Raw genomic sequence first — 21,986 nt, forward strand, 5'->3', positions numbered from 1 at the left:
GTGGTGGGCATCTATATAAAGCTGGTTCAATTTGCACTTTGAATTGGATATGATCAACTTTGCTCTGGGGACTTTGAAAGACCCGAGTTTCGTCTTTGCCACTTCTCTATCAAATATCATTTTTAAGGCCAATTGAACATCGTTTCAAATCAATTGCCATTCACCTTACTCCTATTCACCATGGCCTCCGATAATGCCCCTGACAACTCCACTAAGCCCCTTAACAATTTCTCCTCCACCGACTCCAACACCGACGTCGACATCGGTCGCTATGGTCCTTTAGCACATGTCAATACTGCAGAAAGTCGGCTGCCAGCCTTCGGCGGCGAGTTCCAGCCGGGTCTGTACAGGTCTCCCAAGAATCGCAAGATTGCCAACCCTGCTCCTTTGGGACTCTGTGGGTTCGCTTTGACTACATTTATTCTGGGATGCGTCCAGATGAATGTTCGGGGCGTGAACAAGCCAAATATGATTGTTGGTCCTGCGCTGGCCTATGGTGGGCTTGTTCAGCTTTGCGCCGGGATGTGGTTGGTCATTTTGTCATACTAGTAGGCGAACTGAATTGGTTAAATAGCTGACACAATATTTCCAGGGAGATGGCTATTGGGAATACTTTTGGTGCAACGGTCCTCTCCTCCTATGGTGGTTTTTGGATCTCCCTCGCCATTACTTTCATTCCTGGCGGGTTCAATATCGAAGAGGGCCTTCTGGAGGCAGACAAAGGCTCGCCTATTATGTTCTATAATGCCTTCGCATTGTATCTCATGGTATGTCACTCCACTTCATTCTCCCTAGCAACCATAATATGTATTAACACTACCCTAGGGCTGGTTCATCTTCACGTTTCTGGTCATGTTGTGCACTGTGAAGTCGACCGTCGCTTTCTTCTCCCTCTTCTTCGTCGTCGATCTCGCTATACTTCTTATCGCCCTTGGATACTTCTACCCGACCGCAGAGGGCCTTCCCAATTCCAAGCTCCTAGAAGCAGGTGGACTGTTTGCCCTCCTGGGTGCATTCTTGGCTTGGTATAATGCATTTGCTGGAATTGCGGATAACAGTAATAGTTTCTTCCTCGTTCCTGTGATTCATTTCCCTTGGTCAGAGAAGAAGCGGAATGAGAGACGGGCAAACAAGCAGGATAGCAATGCTTGAGCAGCTTTCTGCTTGGGCGAATCATATGAATGCTGATTTATCTTGAATGATGCATTATGTAACCTAAGGTATGGTGCGCGATAATGAATATGCAGTGCGTGACGATCTATCAATTCCTGGCACTTCAATGAATATCTTGATTTCTATTTTCAATCTATACTCTATATGTTAGGCAAGGGAGGATCAACTGCCAGCAACGACGGATGATCCGCTAAGCTCTGCCAGAAACCAGCTTCGAAATCCCATAGATCTTGACTTAATAAAGCAGCCCAGCCATCATTTCCATCGTCATGGCTAGACTTCGGTGGAGGTTGAGCGGGATCCGAATGGAAAGAATCCAGAAATCGCTGAATAGTCTGTGTAGCACGGGAAAGCAATGCGTAATTGGGATCTTCGGGTCTCACTATGGTTCCGATTTGCACTTCGGCGACAAAGACACTCAGATCCTGTACGATCTTTGTGCGGGAGATGTTTTGTGTGGCATGTGAGTGTTGTTTGAGTAAAGCTAGAAGAATGATTCCGGCCGCTGGGAGTCCGTAGTAAGCAACCTAGTCCACAGTCAGAGATAAGCTCGCCAAAGCAACGGATGCAAGAATTGATTGAGTCGGCCCTACCTTCCAGATTAATCCAGTGCCAGAATTAGTCAACTGATCGCGGAGAAGGATGGCCTCGACCACCAAGGCAAGCATTTGCGCAGCTGTCTCGATAATCGGGATATCAGGCTCGGTCATAGTATTCAGGAGGAGCAGTCGAAGAAGAAATAGGACATGTAGGTGGTTTAATCGCACGTGGGCGAGAAAGTCTCGCTCGAAGGGGCTCCCGGTGCACTGCTTTAGACTGCTTTCAAGCCGAAAGTGGGCAGGCAAAGCTTGCCACTGTTCTTCGGCTTTTCGCTGTATCTCACTACCGGCCCAGATGTATTAGCTTTGATTATCACACACGGCTTTGGGCATATGGGCAAATCATACCTTGCTTTCGGGACACACGCAGCATCGTGCTTGTCTTGGAGCAATTCCCACACCTCTTCTTTTAGTGAAGCGCAAAGGGCAGACCAGCGAGTATCAGTTCGATAGCCAGCTTTAGTATGAGGATCCCAATCATTGTTCTTTGCAATCGAGCGCGCATTCAAATCGCAGGATGGAATCTGGAAATGGCAAAATCGCTTGTTCATTCGCGGCGGGCGACCCAAGAATATGGCAATGTTCTTGTCCGCTGAGTAGATTCGAGCAAAGGCCGTTTTGCGCAAATCCATGAGGAACGGAGGTATCCCGGGTTTTGTTTCGATATTCTCATGGTAGCCTAGAGCAAATGTTGAGGAGATAACATCGCCAAGTTTACGCCATGCATGGTAGCCTTGATGGGTCAGCTGAAATCTCGAACGATGCCGAGTAGAGAACTCACTTTGATCGCCATCTACATAGGAGTGGACAATAAAGTTCTCATACTGTAGAATGAGTTGAAGGTCGTTGAGACAGTCAAGAGAAAGGGAGATCTCTAAAGCGAAATCGCTCAGCTTGGTCGATAACCGTCGAAGGGTATATTGCTGTTCATCAGATGTGTAGAGCGAGGGAAAAAAGATATATCAATCGTGGCTCGACTGATAGCCGCAAAAAAAATCCCGAGCGTTTCCCATCGGGCATAGTGATCCAAGAATTGACTCGAGAAACTGGCAAGATCGGTAAATTCGTTGAATTGCAGCCGCCGGGCCGAATTCTGCATCAACCGTCGGGCATAGACCAAATGCCAATTTTCATCATGCGATTCGAATAATTGACTAGCGCTCTCAGCACATTGTGCAACGAAAGGTTCAGCAAGTGCGAGATTAGCGCCTTTTGCAAGCCAAAATGCCACCAACTCTTTCATAGATGACAGCGAGTACAGGGTGAGGAGATGCTTTAAGACATCTGCGCCCTGTAGTAGTAGATGGTTATCGCCCACCAATTGATCCACTGGGATTTCAGGACCTGCAGCATGACTGCTGGTGCTGTGGTCGTCTGGAGTGATATGTCTAAAGATCGCCGCGTGGCTGGACGATCCCAAATAGCCCGGATTGGGGTATGCATTGCGCCTGGGGCTGAAAGAGGGCGATGGGTCTGGGGATTTGAGACTAGATGAATTCAATTAAATCAATCCACAAACAGATACCCTGAGGTATACCTGTGAGATCGGTGGTCAACTTACCTTTTTTCAATGCGACGGCGCTTGAATGGGGCGGTGCGGTAGATACACACGCCCTTGGTGGACTGGCAGCGCGAGCAAACCGGCTGCTGATGATCGCAGGCCAACTTCGACTTGCGACAGGCTTCACAGGCCGCCAATCGCGAGGCCATGGACAGCAGCGAGCAGCAGCGGAGTTTGGCCCGCAGGTGAAGAAGTTCAGTTCGGCTATCGGCGGCCGGTCGGCGATAAGACGTGGGGGAAGGCGGGGTGGCGCGGTATAAAAGAGCGGCTTAGCTGCAGGCGATCGACCGGTTACTTTGCAACTAGTGTCTTACTAGTATACTTGTTTGATATCCCGCCATGGCTTCCGATCCGATCAAGTTAGGAGACTACCTCTTCACCCGCCTGCTTCAGCTGGGCGTCAACGACGTCTTTGGAGTCCCAGGCGACTACAACCTGCGTCTGCTTGACTTTGTTGTCCCTGCTGGCCTGCATTGGGTGGGCAACTGTAATGAGCTGAACGCGGCTTACGCAGCTGATGGTTACGGTCGCATCAATGGACTATCGGCCATCGTGACAACTTTTGGAGTTGGCGAGCTATCCGCCGCCAATGGTATTGCCGGCGCCTATGCTGAAAGGTCGCCAGTAGTTCACATTGTCGGAACACCGCCAAGACAGCTTCAAAGCACGCGGGCTCTGGTGCATCATACTTTCTCAGATGGCGAGTACCGTCGCTTTGCTGCCATGTCTACACACATCACCGCGGCTCAGACCAATCTCACGGACGCAATTACAGCCCCAGACAAGATCGACTGGATCCTGCAACAGGCACTGATTCACCAGCGCCCTGTCTATCTCGAAATCCCAGATGATATGCCAGGGGTTCTTGTCTCGTCCGTCAATCTCAAGTCCCCAATTCGGATTCCACCGGCCATCAGTCCGGCTCATGAATCCAAGGTCGTTGCCAGTATCTTGGAACGGCTGTACAGTGCCCAACGTCCACTTATTTACGTGGATGGTGAAAGCCGTTCCCTCGGGATCCTAGATCAAATTGATACACTTGTTCAAAAGACAAATTGGCCGACCTGGGCTTCCGTCTTCGGCAAGGGCCTAGTGAACGAATCTCTCCCCAGTGTATATGGTCTGTACGCCGCAGCATTCGGCGACAAGCCAGCACAAGAATACTTCGAATCCGCCGATCTAGTCCTCACTTTCGGTCCGCATTACAGCGACACAAACAGCTATTTCTGGACTGCAGTCCCCAAGAATGCTGCTGCCATCTCCTTCAAGGACGACACCGTCCAGATCGAAAACGACACCTACCGCGATTTGTCTGCTCGCAATGTCTTGGACCAGGTTCTGAAATCGCTAGATGAAACCCGGACAGTCAAAGCCAGTGGACCACCAAAGGTGGAAGTGACAACAAGCGATATCCAAGACACCGATATCATTGCCCAAAAGAACTTCTACCGCCTCGTGAATCCCATCTTCTGCGAGGGTGACATCATCCTCACAGAGACAGGCACAGCCTCCTACGGCGGCCGTCACTTCAAGCTCCCGCCGAAATCTCGACTCTTTGGCGCTGTTACCTGGCTCTCGATTGGCTTCATGCTCCCGGCCACACTGGGTGCGGCTCTCGCGAAGCGAGGCCAGAACAAGGGCACCGGTGCGTCCAACCAGACGGTTCTCATTATCGGCGACGGAAGTCTGCAGATGACAGCGCAGGAGATTAGCGTGATGATCAAAGAGAAGTTGGACATCCTAATTATCATTATCAATAACGAAGGGTACACCATCGAGCGGGTAATTCATGGTCGGAAACAGGCATATAACGACGTGCCGTTCTGGCGCCACACACAGGCGCTGAACTATTTTGGCGCAGACGAGGAACATCTCAAGAATAATGTCTTCACCGCTCGGACATGTGGAGAGCTCCGCGAGATCTTAAGGAAAGAGCAGGTGCGTAGCGGGACTGGAGTGCGTTTGGTTGAGGTCGCGATGGAAAGGGAGGACGTGGAGGGTCCACTGCTTTGGGTTTTGAACAAGCAGCTTGCCGAAGAGCAGCAGGCGAAGTCGGGATAAGAGTTGGCAATCTGGAACAAGCAAAACTCATCTACTACCCTAGGGTCAACTAATCTACACATAACCTGTAGAAATGATAGAATTGGTGGTTGGTAATTTGAAGTGAATTTTTTTGGTAGAATTGATCGGTGTCTCACTGATTACCACAGCGCAAAAGTGCGCGTCTCGCTCCAAAAACGAAAAGAAACCAGAGGGAGAGAAAACATTTGGGAGATGGAAAAAAAAGATAAGGTATGAGAAAATCCAGTCGTGGAGTAGAAAGACTGGTCCTGAAAACGCCTTGCCCTATGCCCCAATTCCGCGATGCACACGGTGATGTAGAAAAGAATCAGAAAGAAAGAAAGAAAAGGAAAAGCCAGGATTAATGCACATGGCTTCCTTCATGGAGGAAGCCAGAGGCGTCTATGTTGGTTCGTTCAGGTGGATTTTGAGATCCGTGACAGGGTATGGAGGGCCATCATTTCCGAAAGCTTTCGACACCCAGTGTTGGGGTCTCGACCATACGATCAGAAGGAACGCCCTCGTCACGCCTTCGCGCGAAGAAGCTGTCGCATTCGGAGACAATGTGTGCCCACTCTGCCAGAGCTCGACCGGCATATTTGCTGGGAACAAGGTGGTTGTAGGCGGGTTGAGAAGGGAGTTCTGGAAGTGGAGAATTCTTAGTGGTTGGTACCCTAGCCTGGTTCTCAGAGGATGGTTTCTCGGGTGAAGGCGAAGACGCAGATGTAGGTTCAAGGGCAATATCGGTTTCTGTCGTCCGTTCGTCGGAGTCCAGGATCGCTTCCGGAGCATCGCTATCACTGGTATTTTCCTGAGTGGAGGTACGCTCCGAATCCGCGTCACAGTCAGAAGACTTAAAGGGCTCGCGACAGTGTTGGATATGCAGTTGAGATGCCACAGGTAGGCAAGGTGCAAACAAGCGTTTGTTTTTGGTGGGCCACTGCGGCCGGTCCATCCACTCGAGCGAAAATTTAAAGAAATATGGTTGGTGTGGGGTCTTGGGTCGGATAAGCTCATCCGTACTATTGTTAGGAGTAGGCTCATGTTCATCCATGCACCTGCTTTCGGTCATCAGAGTTGTCGGCTCGGGGCCACCGCCGTCAGACTCATCCGAACTGCCGTTGCCGCCCGTGGTTTCAAGAGATCGGCTGCTTGACGAGGTGCTGAACATGTTCCGGAAAAGCGTCCATCTTTTCTTGGAAGGTGTGCCATCTGAGCCGGTGGAGTCCGATGAGCTGGATCTCCGATGTGCTGTCACCTTGTCGGGTGGGGTTGGAGGAACAACTCGGTCGAACGAAACGAAAAGATTCACTGGAGACAGCTGATTGTCACATCGGATAATGATGATTCTTCGTCCCGGGGCCGGAGTGCAAGGTGCAGAAGATAATGGCGCAAGGAACCCTTCTTCTGCTTTGCACTGATATCCAACATAGTATTCCCACACCCGCAGCAATCGATCAGAGAGCGTCTCATAGATGGTGCTAAGGGGAATTGATCAGTATTAAAATGGCTTGCTAAGCCGTCAAAAACAGTTGTGACTTACGAGTCAAGTGACGTAGGATTCCCGTTGAATCGACCCATTCTCCAGCAGAGGAGACGGTGGAAGTAGGCGCGCACCATCGGACTCCAATGACTGAAGTATTGGAAAAATACAGGTTCATGAAGGAGGAAGTCCAGACAAAGGCCAGCCTTTCTCTCGTCCGTGGTAGTCCAAGTTCCCCAGATGCAGTAGATGAAAGAGAAAACTCGAACCTCGGTAAGCGAGTTGTGGCTCTGTATCATCTGCCGACACACCTCTTGCCAGAATCTCCAGTCCAATAATTCTCTCTCGATTGATTGAGCATATCGCGTAATGATCGGAATGACCTCCTCAACGAAGTCACAAAGCAAAAAGCATGCATTGTGATCAAAAAGGGAGATCCTCTGAGCGGCGATTTTTAGTAGCCCGCAGAAAGTCTCCGCATAGAGTAATCGAGCACGATTTGGCTCCGCCGAGGACTCGGACAAGAAATCTCGAAGAAGAATGATAAGGCGGTTCTCAGCCATCGACCGATGGCCATTCCTTCCCCCTCCCAAGGTATGGGACGAGGCCGATGCATCCGGTGACTCGATAAAGTCGTCGAATGTAATGGCTGCAGCTGCCTGGTTACTCTCGGGGTGGTGAAGTGACTGTTTGTAGATTGTGTCCTCGATCACAACAAGCAGCTGCGCCTGCACAAGGAGCAACCCAGGTGCCAAAACCCGCTTGACTTTCTCGGTTTCTGGAGGAAAGTACTCCGCATACAAGATGTGGATGTACTTGATGAAAACGAAAAAGAGATCCGTGTCCCGACCGCACCAGCGCGCAATCCATGGACCATGCCAAGGAACGTTGTGGGTGTTCAAAGGAGCCTCGGGCTTTCGGCGTAGATATCGCAATAAGGGTGCGTGTGAATGGAAGGCTAAAGGGCGAAGAGCCATTGGAAAGCTGAGAGCAAGCTCTTGGGTATAAGTCCGCAGATTCCCTGTTCGTGACTCGGCCGAGTCTGCGAAAATGCGGCGGAAGACGTTCGGGGAAGTGTTCCAGAGGCGCACCAAGATATCTGCGACCCCTGGGCAAAAGAAGAAGGCATATGCACAAACCTTGCCACAAAATGCCACCAAGCTAGCCGGAGCGTGTCTCATGGACATGCGTTCGGCCACGAATGACATTTGCGACAGCAGGTTCTGGACGAAGATGTTGCGGATGTTGTGATGGATCGATTCAATTAAGAAATCCGATCCTGAGGACCCAGATCCTTCTGAAGTTTCCGAAACCGAAGTTGATGCATATTTCAACGAGTCTGCGGGTCCACCGTTCTGCTGCGCTGTGGGAAACGGGATGCGCCATTCGGGTCGAGTCATGATGCCTACCACTGCCTCGAGAAAGACGGGTCTGTCGGTTCCGGAGATCGATTGATTGTTCTTGCCATTGAGCATTTCCAGCATCCCAACCCACCATTTGTTGAGAATATTAACTCGGCGGTCCAGATCTTCGGGTCGCAGATTCCTACAGGACGCATGGAGGTGGTGTCGGCTCAAGAACGGGAGAAGTGAAGTGCGAATCACATTAGCCTTCAAAGAGCTCGACTTTGATTGGAACCTGGTCTCAAATTAGCCATTGATCCAAGATTAGCAGGGGTTTTGGACGGGCATACTTCTGATAATCTGCCTCGAGGCCGCGAAAAACCCCCCAGAGCTCATCCTTCTTGCGCGAATGATCGGCTGCATGGTTTGCAAATGATGCAACCGTGGCCGTAGCCCCCTTTGGCATCGGCGGCAGGACCGGAGTAGACACAGAGAGAGACGCTGTGAACTTCTCAAACGATGAGCGGTGCCGTAAGGAGTTCCCCGACGGGCTACTTGGCGAGCTGGGCGTGTCCTCGCTGTCTCCCTTGGCCACCACGGCCACCATTGGCCGCCGTGGCCGTTTATACAGTATTGTCCGCTTGCGCGAGGGCTGTCCTGAGTCCGAATCGGTCGCGTCCCCTTTCCGACTCCCGGACCTCGTCGGAGACTGCTCTTCTGCTCGCTGCTTGGTTCTTTTGGCGGAGGGAGAGGGTGACCGCGAGGAAGACCCCCATGGCTTGCGCGCTAGGCTTACGATACGCCCGGACATGGAGCGACTCTTGGATGGGCGAGCTGCGGGCTCGGGAGCTCGGGTCTCTGGTAGCTTCGCTGCATTCTCTTGGGAGTCGGCATCCTTCAGGTCCTCCGATGAAGATAGTGTGAAATGTGAGACGGAGACGGGGGGTTTGTCCTTCGAGCGTAGGGATGTGCGGCGCAGAATGTCTTTCCCAGCTGCCACGTTCTCTTTGGTTGGCGACTCGGCCAGGGCGGGCACGGCATAATCGGAGAAGGTTCGCCTCAATGTCGTCTGGCTGGGCTCGGAGGCCGGCTGGCTCGGAAGATCGGTATAGCTGGCGGCACGCGAGAGCAAGGACCCGTCATCGTCGATGTAGGAGGCAGTGGCAGTAGCGGTCTCAGTCGTGGTCGTCTCGGGGGAGGGCGACGACATTGTCTTGTGGAAAGAACGCGGTCAGAGGTAGGTCTGTCGGCGAGCTGACATTTCCCCCTCGGAGCACCGCGGGTGTGTGAGTAGGTGTTGAAGAAGGCCAGCTCCTCCATGCACACCGAAGCGAAACTCGTCGGTAGGTTCGTCAGACGCGCATCGCAAGGCAGGTGGAGACCAGATGCGCAGCAACCAGCGGAGCCAGCGTTGGATAGCTTGAAGGAACGGACTGGACGAGTCACACAGGGGCCGAATGAGTTCGCGCGAGCATTCAACGCGGGAGAGTCGGTCTGGAGAGCTAGACGTAGATAGATCGATCGTCTCTGCAGCCGCGAAGTTCCCAAGGCGCCAGGCCAATGGAGCAAGAGATCGGCGGGAAACGGGTCGCCTAGCAAGGGTCTCCTCTCTTTATTTTTTTGGGGCAGTTTATGGTCGGAGGGGGTTGGGCGGGGAAGGGTCGACGTGAGGGAGTTTCAGGCCGGCGGAAATAATTGAGGGGAGGGGGTGGTGAAGGTGGTGGAGGATGAAACCCTACATAAGTTGCCTACCCGATGGATTTGGAGAATTATGACGGCAGGCAGATGCCTCCAAGCCCTGCATTATGATTATGAGTCCTCCGTATTACTCTATCTGATTCTCTCCTTCCCCCCCCCCCTCCCCTTTCACAGCCGCCTTCGCCCCTCAGGTGAGACACGCTGGCCACCTTTTTTTCGGAGCTTTGGACTCCACCATAAAGTTCCCCATCCATGGCTCCATCGCCATCATTCTCGCGTAATCCTCAAGTTGCACGATGCATGAGAAGGGCCAGTCCCAGTCTCGATTGCAAGCTGCGACAAGACCAATGGCGGCGGCTCCGAGGGGGGACTCAACCCTAGGTTAAGCAAATTTGCCAGCACCGGGGAGGGGCCGAATTTCATGTCAATATTGACTTGTTACCCGATCCGCCAGGCTCCGGTGGATTCCTCCGCCTTGGGCGTGCTGAGGTGTCGCATTCTTGCTGCGGTTCCCCTCTCGAGGAATGTCGCTTCGATGGCACCATCCTCAGCCCTAAACGGGTCAGCTCAGCTGAAAATGGTGATATCTCCCCGCATTCTCCAGGCGCTCCGTTGTGAGCATAGGTACCATAGTTCGACCAAGTACCGGATCGGTGCGACTACATGGAGCCATGGTAGATTGATGTAGGACACCCTCACGCGAGTTCGATGGGAATAAAAATATACTCCAACGCATCGGCCGGGATCAGGATTGACGGTCGCATGGAGTATGCATGCGAATCCGGCCGGCCCAGTCGACCCATCGCCATCGACCCTGCAGGGGGGACGCCCATGCTTAAATAGCCATGGACCATCCAGGCAATTTGGCTTTGACAGACGTTACGCCAGTTCACCCTCAATCCACCTTGAGTTTGAGAACGGCAAAAACAGGCGCGGTTCCACGCTCATCACTACGTCGGAAGGGTTGTATATGCACTTTCGTCCAGTTTAACCATGAAACCCCGTGACTTCTGACCGCCAGCGAAGTGCCCCGGCGCAAACTCAAGACGAGGGAGGCTCAAAGAAATGAAAAGAACTCTCCTCCGCAAAAAAAAAATAAATAAATAAAAAGGTAAAAATAGGAACGGAACCCCAAACTAGTACCGTATTATGGACAGATATTATTGAACTGGTCGAATATAATGCCAGATAGGCTCCACTCCACTGCTGCAGCATTGTTGAAGGGCAAGTCCACCAACCGACAACGCGGAAGTTTCATCTTATGAAGTCAAAAAGTCCAGAAGTTTTCATTCGATTGGCAAGATGGCCGAGTTGGTCCAAGGCGTCAGGTTAAGGTTTACCTTAACATCAATTTCCTGATCTCCGCAAGGGGGCGTGGGTTCGAATCCCACTCTTGTCATTTCTTTTTGCTTCAGGAACCATTCAATCCTTCACTGTATCGATCCATATCGATAACGGACGATATTTTTCCCAGCCTGATCTTTGGTTTTGCGCCTTGATTTTCTGATGGTCTCGGATTCATTGGGTTCTGATATCAGTAAATTCCTGTCCCTGGATTCCTCTCCCGGAATGGGGAACCTCATGATTGATAGCGGTCCGCCTATGTGCATCGTGCCTCACAGTGAAGGCATACTACCTTAGGGTACAGTATGACCTGTGGTAGCAATGCTGGGATCAACAGTCTATCGAACAGGTTAGATTCGTCAGAAAATACCCATTTACTGATTTATCTGATTTTTAGCTTTGCAGATATCACCAGTATCATCGGACGTCGATCCGACTATAGCATTGCCGGCATTGGAGCCGAAAGCTGGCTGATACCGCGTCCAGGGCTCGGAGCTAACCCAATTTAAGGACCTACCAAGGATACCTATTCAGATGTCTAGTCCTCTCGAATAGTTGGTAGCTAGCAGTGTCGACGTTTATACTCTTGACGCACGGATCAGATTGGACATTGTGCAAGCACGCATTCCACACGGGTGCATTCACTCACCCCGATTAGAATTGACGTCTTCTAATTTTGATAGCATGAACAACATTAGCATGGTTGAGTGGGACGAGCCGCATGGCAAGTACCAGAAGGGCTTCGCAATGCTATAGCTAGAGAAATGAAAGGATACCATCCATGAATTGAATCGCACAATTACTCTCTGCATTGGTTCTCCGCGAAAGGGAGCAGACCGACCGAGTGGAGATCGCATTCACAAGCTATGCGCATAGACACCAAAGCAAAGATCGGAAAGAGATTTCTCAATGAGATGAAATGTATCAGGAACAAAATAAAATCGACGTTTCAAGGTGGTCTAATTTACAAGCTTCAGGATCCCGAGAGGCGGCCAATCGAGTGAATGCCACAGGCATGCACAACCGTCCCCTCATATTTCCCCAGACCTTGCCAAAAGAAAGAAAATAGGCAATCTAGTGGGCAGCAGCCTCCTCCTCGGGGTCCTCCTCGAACCAGGACTCCTCGACGGGGGCGGCCTCGCCAGCGGCGGCCTGACCCTCGACCTCGACCTCCTGGCTCTCGTAGGCGGAGAGCTCACCAGCGAGGTTGGCCTCTTCAGGGGAAGCGGGAGCCTTGGGGAGAGCAAACTTCTGGACGTGGGCGTCGGCGTCGCCGGCCTTGATGGGGGTGGGCTTGTAGGCCTTCAGCTCGCGGAGGTAGAGGTCCTGGACAGGGTCGGCTGTGAGGGGTAACGTCAGTCAGCGGGCGTCCGGAAATCGAGCGTCATCCACACAGATAAGCTCAAGGAATTGTCGTCAAACACATACCGCGACGGACAGCAGAGGTCAGGAAGGTGCGAGCGACGGGGACCTGTTGCCGAGAGGCACGGGTGAAGAGGGAGCGCTGAAGAAAGAGGTCCGCGTTAGCCAGGCACGACGGCGCAAGATTCTCTGCAGTTACTCACCGAGGCCCGGAGAGACTGGGACATCATCTTGACGGGGGAGTGTTGTCAAAGAGGGGGGATGAGAGGGGTGGTGCTCGACAGGATGGATCTGATCCGTCGTTCCGTGTCGGACGTTCAAAACGACTTCTGTTCGGACGAACTCGGCTTGGCGCTGACACATCGGCACGTGACCATAAGGCGGCCATCAGAGCTGCACTTCATTCACTGTGGGCGCTTTCTTTTTATCATCGCTCCCCTCAGGCCCTCGACTCCCTTCTTCCACCCCTCCTCAACCTGTCCCTGGAATTCGGCTTTCGACGCTGCTCTTCGCACGCTCGCAAATTTCTCGTCAGATTCTACGACCCTGTTCGTGAGACGTCACCATCTTACGGAGACCTTGACTGGTTTGTTACGGTCAGACAAGTTTTGAGATCGAGGTGGATACAGAGGTTTCGAGGCTTCTGTGGCCTCCTTTCTCCCAAGGAAAGGCACAGTCTCGCGAAGAGCTCTTCGCGCCCTGGGGAGCGATCCATCTCGTCCAATCCGACTCGGTACTCGATACCCTATCGAGTGAACCCGCTCGATAGGTGGCCCAGTCACATTCATATTCACAACCGCCAAGACGTCGTACTCTCCTGTGTTCAAGAATTTCATCCTCGAAAAACTCGAGAAGAAAGGATTACTTCGAACTCCATTCGTCGATTGGCATAAGGATAAATTCAAGCGCAAGTTTCGTGCTAGGATCCGAGTCAGCGTCAGGCCCAGAGCACCGACCACAGTTCCCAACAAGGAAATCACCGCCCAAGAAGAACCTCTCGACGAAGGAGTTGCCGTTAAAGAGGAGATCGCCGTCAAGGTAGTTACCGTCAAGGATAAGCTCAGGCGCAAGCTTCACGCCAGGTTTAGAATCCAACCCAGCGCCGGGCCCGGAGTACCGACCAAAGTTTCCGACAGAGAAGAAACTGCCAGGATGGCCAACCCCAAGATAGCAAACGACAATTGGAAAAAGAATCTCTCTGCCACCATCTGCTGTCCTGAATGTAAGGAAGTCCCACCGAATCTGGAGTTCCCTGATTCTCATGAGACTGTCTGTGGATCCTGCGGTCTAGTTCTCGCAGATCGCGAAATTGACCTGCACTCCGAATGGCGTACTTTCTCAAACGACGATCAAAACAACGATGATCCGTCCCGTGTGGGTGACGCGATGAACCCGCTCCTGAATGGCGATCAGCTCGAGACCTCAATCGCCAGTGGTGCCTCCGGCCGAGCTCGAGAATTGTACCGAGCTCAAAACAAGCAATCCAATGAGAAATCCAACAAGGCCCTCATGGCTGCGTACAAGGAGATCGGTGCTATGTGCGATGGATTCAATATCCCGAAGAACGTTGCCGACACTGCCAAATACCTTTTCAAGGTTGTCGATGACGCTAAGGCCTTTAAGGGCAAGTCTCAGGATGTCATTATCGCCGGTTGCATCTTCATCGCTTGTCGCCAGTGCAAAGTACCCCGAACCTTTACCGAGATCTTTGCTGTGACCAAAGTCTCCCGAAAGGAGATTGGTCGCATTTACAAGGCCCTCGAGAAGTTTTTCACGGCCCAGAACATCGAACGAAACAATGCCGTTGTATCTAGTGGCGGTATCGTCGATCCAAACAATAACTACACTGCGACTACATCAACCAAGCCGAGCGACCTCTGCAACCGTTTCTGCAACTTGCTCGGGCTGCCTTTCCAGGTCACCAGCGTCTCTTCATCCCTCTCCGACCGCGTCACGACCGGGGGCGATCTTGCTGGACGTTCCCCTTTGTCCATTGTCGCTGCCTGTATCTACATGGCTTCGTATCTGATGGGCGATGGCAAAACCGCAAAGGAAATCTCTCAGGTTGCCCACGTCAGCGATGGAACTATCCGCGGTGCCTACAAGCAGCTTTATGCTGAGCGAGAGCGGCTGATTGACCCAGAGTGGCTGAAGGATGGAAAGGGCGACCTGTCTCGCCTGCCTGCCAGTTAAATTGCTGCCAGTTCAAACTTATCGTGCAATTTCTGAATATATCATGCCAATGCTTTGAGACTTGTGTTTTCATTTATCGCAGCGGAAACGGATTCCAGTTTGCTTTTACTATCGCCCGGGAATTGGGTCAGTTTATTTTGGATATCGACCGGAATGAGCCCTTGGTCAGATTATCCCTGGTCAATTTATCTCTAATCACCATTGGACCGGAAAGGGGCCATGAAGTAGGTTATCATTATATTTATACTAAATAAGAAATAAAGAAAAAATACATAATAATATCTATGATTATAATCTTCTCTAGGCCTATTTGAATTTAAAACAAGGACCATGTTTGTGCTTTTGCGTGAAATCTTGCATAAGCTTCGCTTGCACTTATGTTCTAGGGCCGTCACTCTGCTGTCATGTCGTCAAGGCCCTTCATCAAGCCGGCTTTGAGTATGAAACTACTCAACAATCTTTCATATGACGCAGAATTCGTTGAGGAAATGCGAACAGAGTTGAATGGCATACCCGGCCCAGACATTGAAACCGCTGTAGGCCAGAAATGATGAGACACACAGCGACTCTGCGCGTGTTCAAGAGTATCGGAAATGAGTTGCACGGCATCCACTCTGTATGCAGGGTATTGCGAACTGGGGTAACTAAACCCTTTTTTCTACTTGATTTCTGCTGGAAGATAGAATATTGGAAATACAGATACACCTGGTATCAAAGTAACCAAAACCTTCAAGGCTACTCCTATTCCGTCCATATAAAAGGAGCGATTATACCTAGTTATATTTGGCGTTGAGTAAGTGTCACATATCGACTAACTAGTTAACTAGTAACTAACTGACTAGCTACTTAGTAAAAACATGCGGTCAGGACTGTGAAATCTACCACTCACTTTACTATGGCCCTTCCCTCTCTATCTCTACCTCTCCACATGTCTCCCCTCTGCTGAAACCACTTCGCTGGATCTAGAATATCACCTTCCCTATAGCCAGCTTCCCTTGTTTTGGTGCCTGCACTAATTGACGTGAACCTCCAGATCCTGCGGCTCCTACGGACACTGACCTCACTGGCCTCCTCTGGCCTCCGCGGTCCTTCTGATCTTCGCCGTCCCTCATTACAAGAAAATCGGACTAACAGTTGGAACATAACCCCGGTCCGCAATACCCTTGCATACACTCAGAGCGGGAAGAACGCCATTGGCGATATCATGGCTTTTCCTGTCGGACCATTGTATGCTCACTCTTGACCCATTTCTAGAGGAGTGACGTCTTTGTCCACGACTTCAAATCGCACTCTTCGCGATTCAGAGAAGTCGACAGAGATAGGAAACATACATCCTCAAGGAACTGGGGAATGTTTGTTGTTCCAGATTTGGGTTCCGGCCATTTGATCTTTTGTGTCGCGCCGATTATTTTATTATCGGCCGGAACGAGTCCCTGGTCAGTCCATCTTTATCACCATTTGACCAGAAGGGGCCATGAAATGAACTATTATTCATATTTAGACTAAATAGTACAAAAAAAAATGGAAACCCCTATTTAGATGAAGTATCTTCTAAGCACTACACACCTTAGTACGTAACGTGCCCACCATGGTCTTGCTATTTTGAACGTTCCATCCGACTCACCATTCCCTACTCTCACCGGTCACCTATCTGATAGTTCACCTGAACATCTACTCATTCACTTACGTGATCAGCTGCCAGGTCTTGGTCTCATTCCTTGTGACCAGGTTGGACATCTTGAGGCCGAGCTGGATATGACACTGGATCAGCATGGATTGGTCCTAGAGGAGGATCCCCCGCTAGTGGATCGACTCTAAATTGTTTTGCACCCTTCCGGTCATCGCTGTTTGACATCGTAGGAAGATTACGGTCAAATTCCACGGAATTTCAGAAGACCCGCGAAGTCTCACTGTCAATTCTTCGAAATGGCTGATTAATATGATATGATATCTCGAGGAGTCTTTCAGGAGTGCTCTACTTCTGGCCTTCCAAACTTTGATCCGTCTCTCCTGCCTGCCAACCGAAAGGCTTTCAGTTCGAGCTCTACTTCCGATCTTGCACATGGCCTTCGACGGGTGTAGTAGTTTTTAAACTGTTGACGGATTCGCTATCGTGCCAAGGTCATTTGCATATTTTTCCACCGCATGGATATCGGACGCATCTGAGCCCAAAAACACTGGGCCTACTCCCAAATCTTCTGTACATTCAATAAAATTAGAAACTACAAAAATTGTAGAGCCCGCCCAAATGAATTACCTTCTCTATTTACTATCACACACCTTAGCCGTAACATGTCAACTTTTCGAGCGCACTACATTCAGGGGCTTTGATTACTCCAGCGGTTGTACGGAACTCATAGGACTTGCCAAGTTGTGACTTAAGAATCAGAGAAAGAATATCGTGATTATTGAGTGAGCGTCTAAGAACACCCTTAGATGAGATTTAAGAAGAGGCAACCAATGACAGATTACAATGGACGGCAGAAGGGAGGGAAGCTGAAGCCGTCCAGTCCCTGCGTATTCCTGACATGGGTTCCATAAGAAAGTAAAAGCAGACGAAGCCATGACATTGAATGGTTGAGGACACGAAAGCGGCTTACGAAGCCGACTCGACGGGGTGGATGTCTCCATCAGAGCTCTTCTTCCCATCGGCAAAGGCTGCCATATCCTCCGCAGCATCATCCAGCTTCGTAGCCTCAGAAGGGGAATGCGTGGCGCTGATAGCCCCAGCTGGGGATGACTCGGGCTCGTTCTGCTTTGGGATATCTTCGGACGTAGACTCGAGTGTTTCGACAGGCTCTGAGGCCGGTTCCAAAGTTTCGGAGTCGATTGGGTTGATCTCCGGGACGTCCACCGCGCTCGGAGAGACCGTCTCAGTCGCAGCTGGTGGCTTTGAAGTTGAATCAGTGGAATCTTCTGCCATTGTCTCTGTGGGCTCAGGAACCACAGGTTGTTTAGCCTCTGGTTCGTCGTGAACAGGCTCGGGTGGAACGGCGGTGAACTCAATCGGTTTGGTGTCGCCGACAGTCAAGTTACCATCCTCGCCGACTTGCCAGACGTTCCAGGTCTCGGTGATCTTGATCTCGGGAATAACAGGGAGTCTAGCAATGGGTTTCTCTGCGGCTGGTTTCCGCCGGGCCGGGCCGCGGGCTCTTCCCTTGCGGGCATCGCTGAGTGGCTGTTTTTCAGCTGGTGGCTCCGGTTCCTTCTCCTGGAGCTTGGGTTGTTGAGGACCTAACTGAAGACGCGAGTTCAGGTCTGTCAGAAAGCCTGCCTTCAGAGCTGCAATCTTACTGCCACCAGGACGAGCGGGCACAGCAGGTTTGGCCTTGGGCACAGCTGGTTCCTCAATCGAAGGTTCCTTGGTGGCTTGAGAGCTGGGCCTGGAAGGTCGGGCGGGGATTTGAGGCTTCGGTCTATCGGGTATCACGGGCGCTTGACGTTTCTCTGTTGGAGATGTTGACTGAAGCTGCTTCTGCGGACGTGGAGGAATTGATGGCTTCGAGGGCACTTCTGGGCTCTTCACCTCGTCCTTGGCAGGCTCAATGGTGGTCACTAGCTGCTGGCTGTCAGGAGCGTCCTCCCAGATATCCCGGCTTGGGAAGCGCTGTTTGAGAGTATCTGGCCGCGTCGGCGCTTTCTCCTTGTCGCGGCCAGCTTCTCCTTCGAGAATCTGAGACGCAACCTGGTGGGAATCAATCTTTGATGCCTGCATTCTGCGCTGGGCTTCCTGTTCGGGGGTTTCAAATGTCGTCTCGGAGTCACTCTTAGGAAGATCCGGTGTATTGACGGTAGCATGCAGCTGCAGGCTATTGGGGGTGTCTTCCCAGATATCTTGACTCGGGAAGCGGTGCTTCAGTGCATCCGGACGGTCCTTGAACCGGTCCGCCGCGGACAAAGGCTTTTCCTTCTTGGTCTCTTCCTCGGGGAACAAGGGTTCATACTCTTCCACGTCCTCCAGGGGTGTATGAGTGTCCTCCTGCAACTCCCGTGAGTCAAAGCGAGTCAACATGGGTGCACCTTGAGCGCTCGCCGATCTGCTGTTCGAGCGACTATGGGAAGCACTAGGCGACCGGCTGTGATAATCTTCGTCAAAACTTCCCCTGTGCTCGAAAGATGGCGAAACCGCGGGGTGTAGATATGCCGACTCAGGGCGCACTTGATCAGCCGCCAAAATAGGTTCGTCATCATCGCGGGGCTCTTCCGCTTCCGTGGTTTGATCTTCGATAGCCGGGGTAGGAGCGAAGCCATCTGGATGGTGTAGATGATGCATTGGATCGTCAACATGAATCACGTCACCCTCCGTATGATGCCCGCGTGAACTGGACCGGCCATGGCGAAGTTGGGACTTTGGAGGATTTCTCGACTCGGTCTCTGAGGCTGGGAAACTCATCTGACGAAGAGGGGACTCTACACTTGGCTGATTCTCATTCCGCGCATCAGGCGGCGGAGATGCCATGTGATGCATGTATTCATCAGAGGCAAGGTAACCAACCTCTTCCTCCGGAGTACCAATGAGGCTAGGGGAAGTGCCTGCAAATTTTAGTTAGCTTTCTCGGGGCTCTACTAGATTGGGATGGTGAGAACCTTGAAACCTACCGTTTCCAGGTGGTGTAGGGTCTGAGCTGCGAACGATCTTATTCAAATCATCCCTACTCAGAGCCCAATCAGGACGGGGAGTGCCAATTCCCGGGCCATACTGTCCTTCTTCCTTGGCGAATTCATCGGGATGCTTTTCGTACCAAGCTTTCTCGAACTTATCGGTGTGCTGTACACCGTGGCCGTGCAGGCCGTAACTACCGGGGGGCAGGGATGAGTCCCGGCCACTACGACTGCGGTTATGGTTGCGGCCCGGCCGCTGGGAACCTTGATCAAGGTAGGGGCTTGGGGATGGTGCCTGGACGTCACCCGCATTCGGGTACATGGGTACTCGAAAACCGTGCTCATCGGCGAGCTGGGCAGATTGTCGACGATCGGTTGAAGCAGTGGAAGAGTCGCCCCGGGAACCACTGGCACGGGAGTGCAGCGAACGACTAGGACGCTCCGACTCATCGTGAGCCGGGGAGCTCTCCCGGCCCAGTCCTGCCGCAGCGGCCTGCCGGGAGTCTGTGCGGGTAACCGCCTGCACTTTTGCCTTAGCACTCGACGTGGGCAATGAGGGTCTTGGTGCATGAATCTTCAATTCACTGCTAACGTTGCGAGTCTCTGCCGGAGCCTGGTGGTGGCTGTCGGACACATGTCCCACATCCAAATCAGCATATTCAATGCCCTCCTCGCCCAAAGACGGTATTGTTACACTCGGCGGCCGTTGGGGGATATCGTTGGAGGTCGTGCGGCTCATACTCGGGCCATTCCACTCGTTGAGTGGGGATGGAGCGTAGCTATCGCACATGGGGGATAACGATCGGTCCGCACGGCGGTTCGATGGGCGTGGGGGAATTCTAGGCATATCTGTAGATGAAGGAGGTCGTGGGGATCGAGCCGGTCGGGGAGGAACGACCGGAGAAGTTTGGGTCGACATGGTCGTTTTAAAGCTGGCAGGTTTCAATGTTAGCTTAGGTCAACAATCCCAGGCAGCGCCACGTGCTAGCTTAGGCCTCTCTGCCCCTTGGTCTCTGCCAAATGCCTCGCCGAGCCCGAGGGACGGAAAGGTGGAAGATCCAGAGGCCCCGTCCTGCCAAGTAACCTGCATGGATGCAAGGCAGGATAGACCTCCGGAACAATAGCCAAGGGAAAGAGTGAACCACGGGGAAGGAGGGCTGCAGGGTGATAACATCAAGCGGAGTGATTTGCTTACCCAGATTTATTAAATCCCTGTAAGGAGGAACTAGGGTGTGAATTGTGACTAGACAATTCACGAATAAAGGTCAAAGAGTACAAAAGAACGCAGAGATTGAGCAATGCGGAGGGAGGATGATGTAGTGTCTTCTTTCTGCCCGGACCCACCGAGCGCGTGACGTGCTCTGACCGCATCGAGTGCCATCCAATACCCATATTTCAGTCATATTACCGTATGGTTACGAATCCCCACACATGTAGCCGGTCAAGTTAATCCTCGAGGGTATTGGCATACTCGACTGCATGTAATACAAATCCTATATTACTGTACAGTAAAAGGTATGCTCTCTACGATAATATCTTCGCACCACTGACGATAAAATATCATATCCTTCTTGCTTAGGGGCCTAGAAACTATTCGAGGCATTTATAACAGCATAAGTTTGAGCACTTCCTTGTTTGCGGCATTTTCGAGTAAATGCCTCATCTCACTACTGTGAGTGGAGACTTGAGATCTTTCATGTTCGAGGGCTGGCAAATCATTAACGGTCTAACCATCGTCCATAGCCTGTAGCTTGGTCTTCCCCGCCTGAGGGAAATGGACCGATAATCTCTGTGGCCAGACCATTCACTGGGATATATTAATAGACCTAGCATAATTGGATGGCCTCTCAGTGGCTGTGCTAAGGGGCATTCTGGCAGCCGCCGCCAATCTTCTCAGATAAGAGCATATACTGGTGGTATAAAAAGCCAATTGGTTGAAAAGGCTAAATCTTCGGCCCACTCCATCGTCTAGTAAGTATGATTGGGTGGCCAGTTCGCCTGTCGCTGTGAACAAACGGGGCCTTTACGATACGTCGTTCAGTTACCTTCGGGCATGTTTTAGCCACTCTTAGTACAGTTTCCCTTTGATAACAAAGCGGTCAAATGATCCGAACAATCGCTCAGATCATGGAATGCCCTATCAAAGGAGATCCAATCGGAGAGATAGGCCCTCAAGGAAGATTGCTGCGTGGCCAGAGATTGGAAAGTTTCGACGCTAATGGTTTAGACTGCCAACGCAGTGACGCTATAGTAGGTTCAGTTCCAGACGCTCATTTGTCTTGCAAATTCAGGTTTCGCGGTGCCTGGAACTTCATTAGCCGAGGCTTTTCTCGATTAAGTCCTCGGCTTGATCTTAATTTACTGGTACACTTTGGGGTTTAAGCCAAATCCACACAGCGATTTGTTTATTTGATGCCGAGTCTATTCCTTTCTGGTCCAAGCACTGCTGCCTTGCGAAGAGTAGTAGTCAGGCCCCTAATCCAAGAAGCGTAATGGCTGACACGTTGTCCTACTGATTGGAGCACCTCCGCAAAACAAATAAATGAAAAAAGGCTGCAGAGCTTCGA

At 51.5% G+C, this 21,986-nt stretch overlaps 7 protein-coding genes across 7 annotated transcripts; 3 read left to right on the forward strand and 4 right to left on the reverse strand.

Moving 5' to 3' along the window:
* Positions 1 to 180: 180 nt before the first annotated feature.
* Positions 181 to 1,152, forward strand: N7532_004168 (acetate uptake transporter family protein; the record flags this gene model as incomplete). The annotated part of the gene is made up of 3 exons (XM_056616662.1): positions 181 to 527; positions 593 to 767; positions 826 to 1,152. The coding sequence occupies 3 exons, from the start codon at positions 181 to 183 to the stop codon at positions 1,150 to 1,152; spliced, it is 849 nt and encodes a 282-aa protein (XP_056477019.1).
* A 161-nt stretch (positions 1,153 to 1,313) lies between these two features.
* On the reverse strand, positions 1,314 to 3,482 carry N7532_004169 (uncharacterized protein; the record flags this gene model as incomplete). The annotated part of the gene is made up of 6 exons (XM_056616663.1): positions 1,314 to 1,700; positions 1,767 to 2,055; positions 2,121 to 2,505; positions 2,554 to 2,646; positions 2,751 to 3,259; positions 3,334 to 3,482. 6 exons carry the CDS (start codon positions 3,480 to 3,482, stop codon positions 1,314 to 1,316), a joined length of 1,812 nt encoding a protein of 603 aa, XP_056477020.1.
* Positions 3,483 to 3,672: 190 nt separating this feature from the next.
* N7532_004170 (alpha-keto acid decarboxylase family protein) lies at positions 3,673 to 5,394 on the forward strand (the record flags this gene model as incomplete). The annotated part of the gene is made up of 1 exon (XM_056616664.1): positions 3,673 to 5,394. The coding sequence occupies one exon, from the start codon at positions 3,673 to 3,675 to the stop codon at positions 5,392 to 5,394; it is 1,722 nt and encodes a 573-aa protein (XP_056477021.1).
* Positions 5,395 to 5,851: 457 nt separating this feature from the next.
* On the reverse strand, positions 5,852 to 9,430 carry N7532_004171 (DUF1765 domain-containing protein; the record flags this gene model as incomplete). Its single annotated transcript, XM_056616665.1, has 3 exons — positions 5,852 to 6,875; positions 6,938 to 8,515; positions 8,571 to 9,430. The coding sequence occupies 3 exons, from the start codon at positions 9,428 to 9,430 to the stop codon at positions 5,852 to 5,854; spliced, it is 3,462 nt and encodes a 1,153-aa protein (XP_056477022.1).
* Positions 9,431 to 12,336: 2,906 nt separating this feature from the next.
* On the reverse strand, positions 12,337 to 12,854 carry N7532_004172 (ATP synthase subunit H; the record flags this gene model as incomplete). Its single annotated transcript, XM_056616666.1, has 3 exons — positions 12,337 to 12,602; positions 12,691 to 12,766; positions 12,828 to 12,854. 3 exons carry the CDS (start codon positions 12,852 to 12,854, stop codon positions 12,337 to 12,339), a joined length of 369 nt encoding a protein of 122 aa, XP_056477023.1.
* Positions 12,855 to 13,776: 922 nt separating this feature from the next.
* N7532_004173 (transcription factor SUA7) lies at positions 13,777 to 14,817 on the forward strand (the record flags this gene model as incomplete). The annotated part of the gene is made up of 1 exon (XM_056616667.1): positions 13,777 to 14,817. One exon carries the CDS (start codon positions 13,777 to 13,779, stop codon positions 14,815 to 14,817), a length of 1,041 nt encoding a protein of 346 aa, XP_056477024.1.
* Positions 14,818 to 17,413: 2,596 nt separating this feature from the next.
* On the reverse strand, positions 17,414 to 20,338 carry N7532_004174 (Aim21 family protein; the record flags this gene model as incomplete). Its single annotated transcript, XM_056616668.1, has 2 exons — positions 17,414 to 19,350; positions 19,417 to 20,338. The coding sequence occupies 2 exons, from the start codon at positions 20,336 to 20,338 to the stop codon at positions 17,414 to 17,416; spliced, it is 2,859 nt and encodes a 952-aa protein (XP_056477025.1).
* Positions 20,339 to 21,986: the final 1,648 nt, after the last annotated feature.

Source organism: Penicillium argentinense (genome assembly GCF_028826775.1).
Source record: "Penicillium argentinense strain IBT 30761 chromosome Unknown utg000004l_segment0_segment0, whole genome shotgun sequence".
Taxonomy (NCBI): Eukaryota; Fungi; Ascomycota; class Eurotiomycetes; order Eurotiales; family Aspergillaceae; genus Penicillium; species Penicillium argentinense.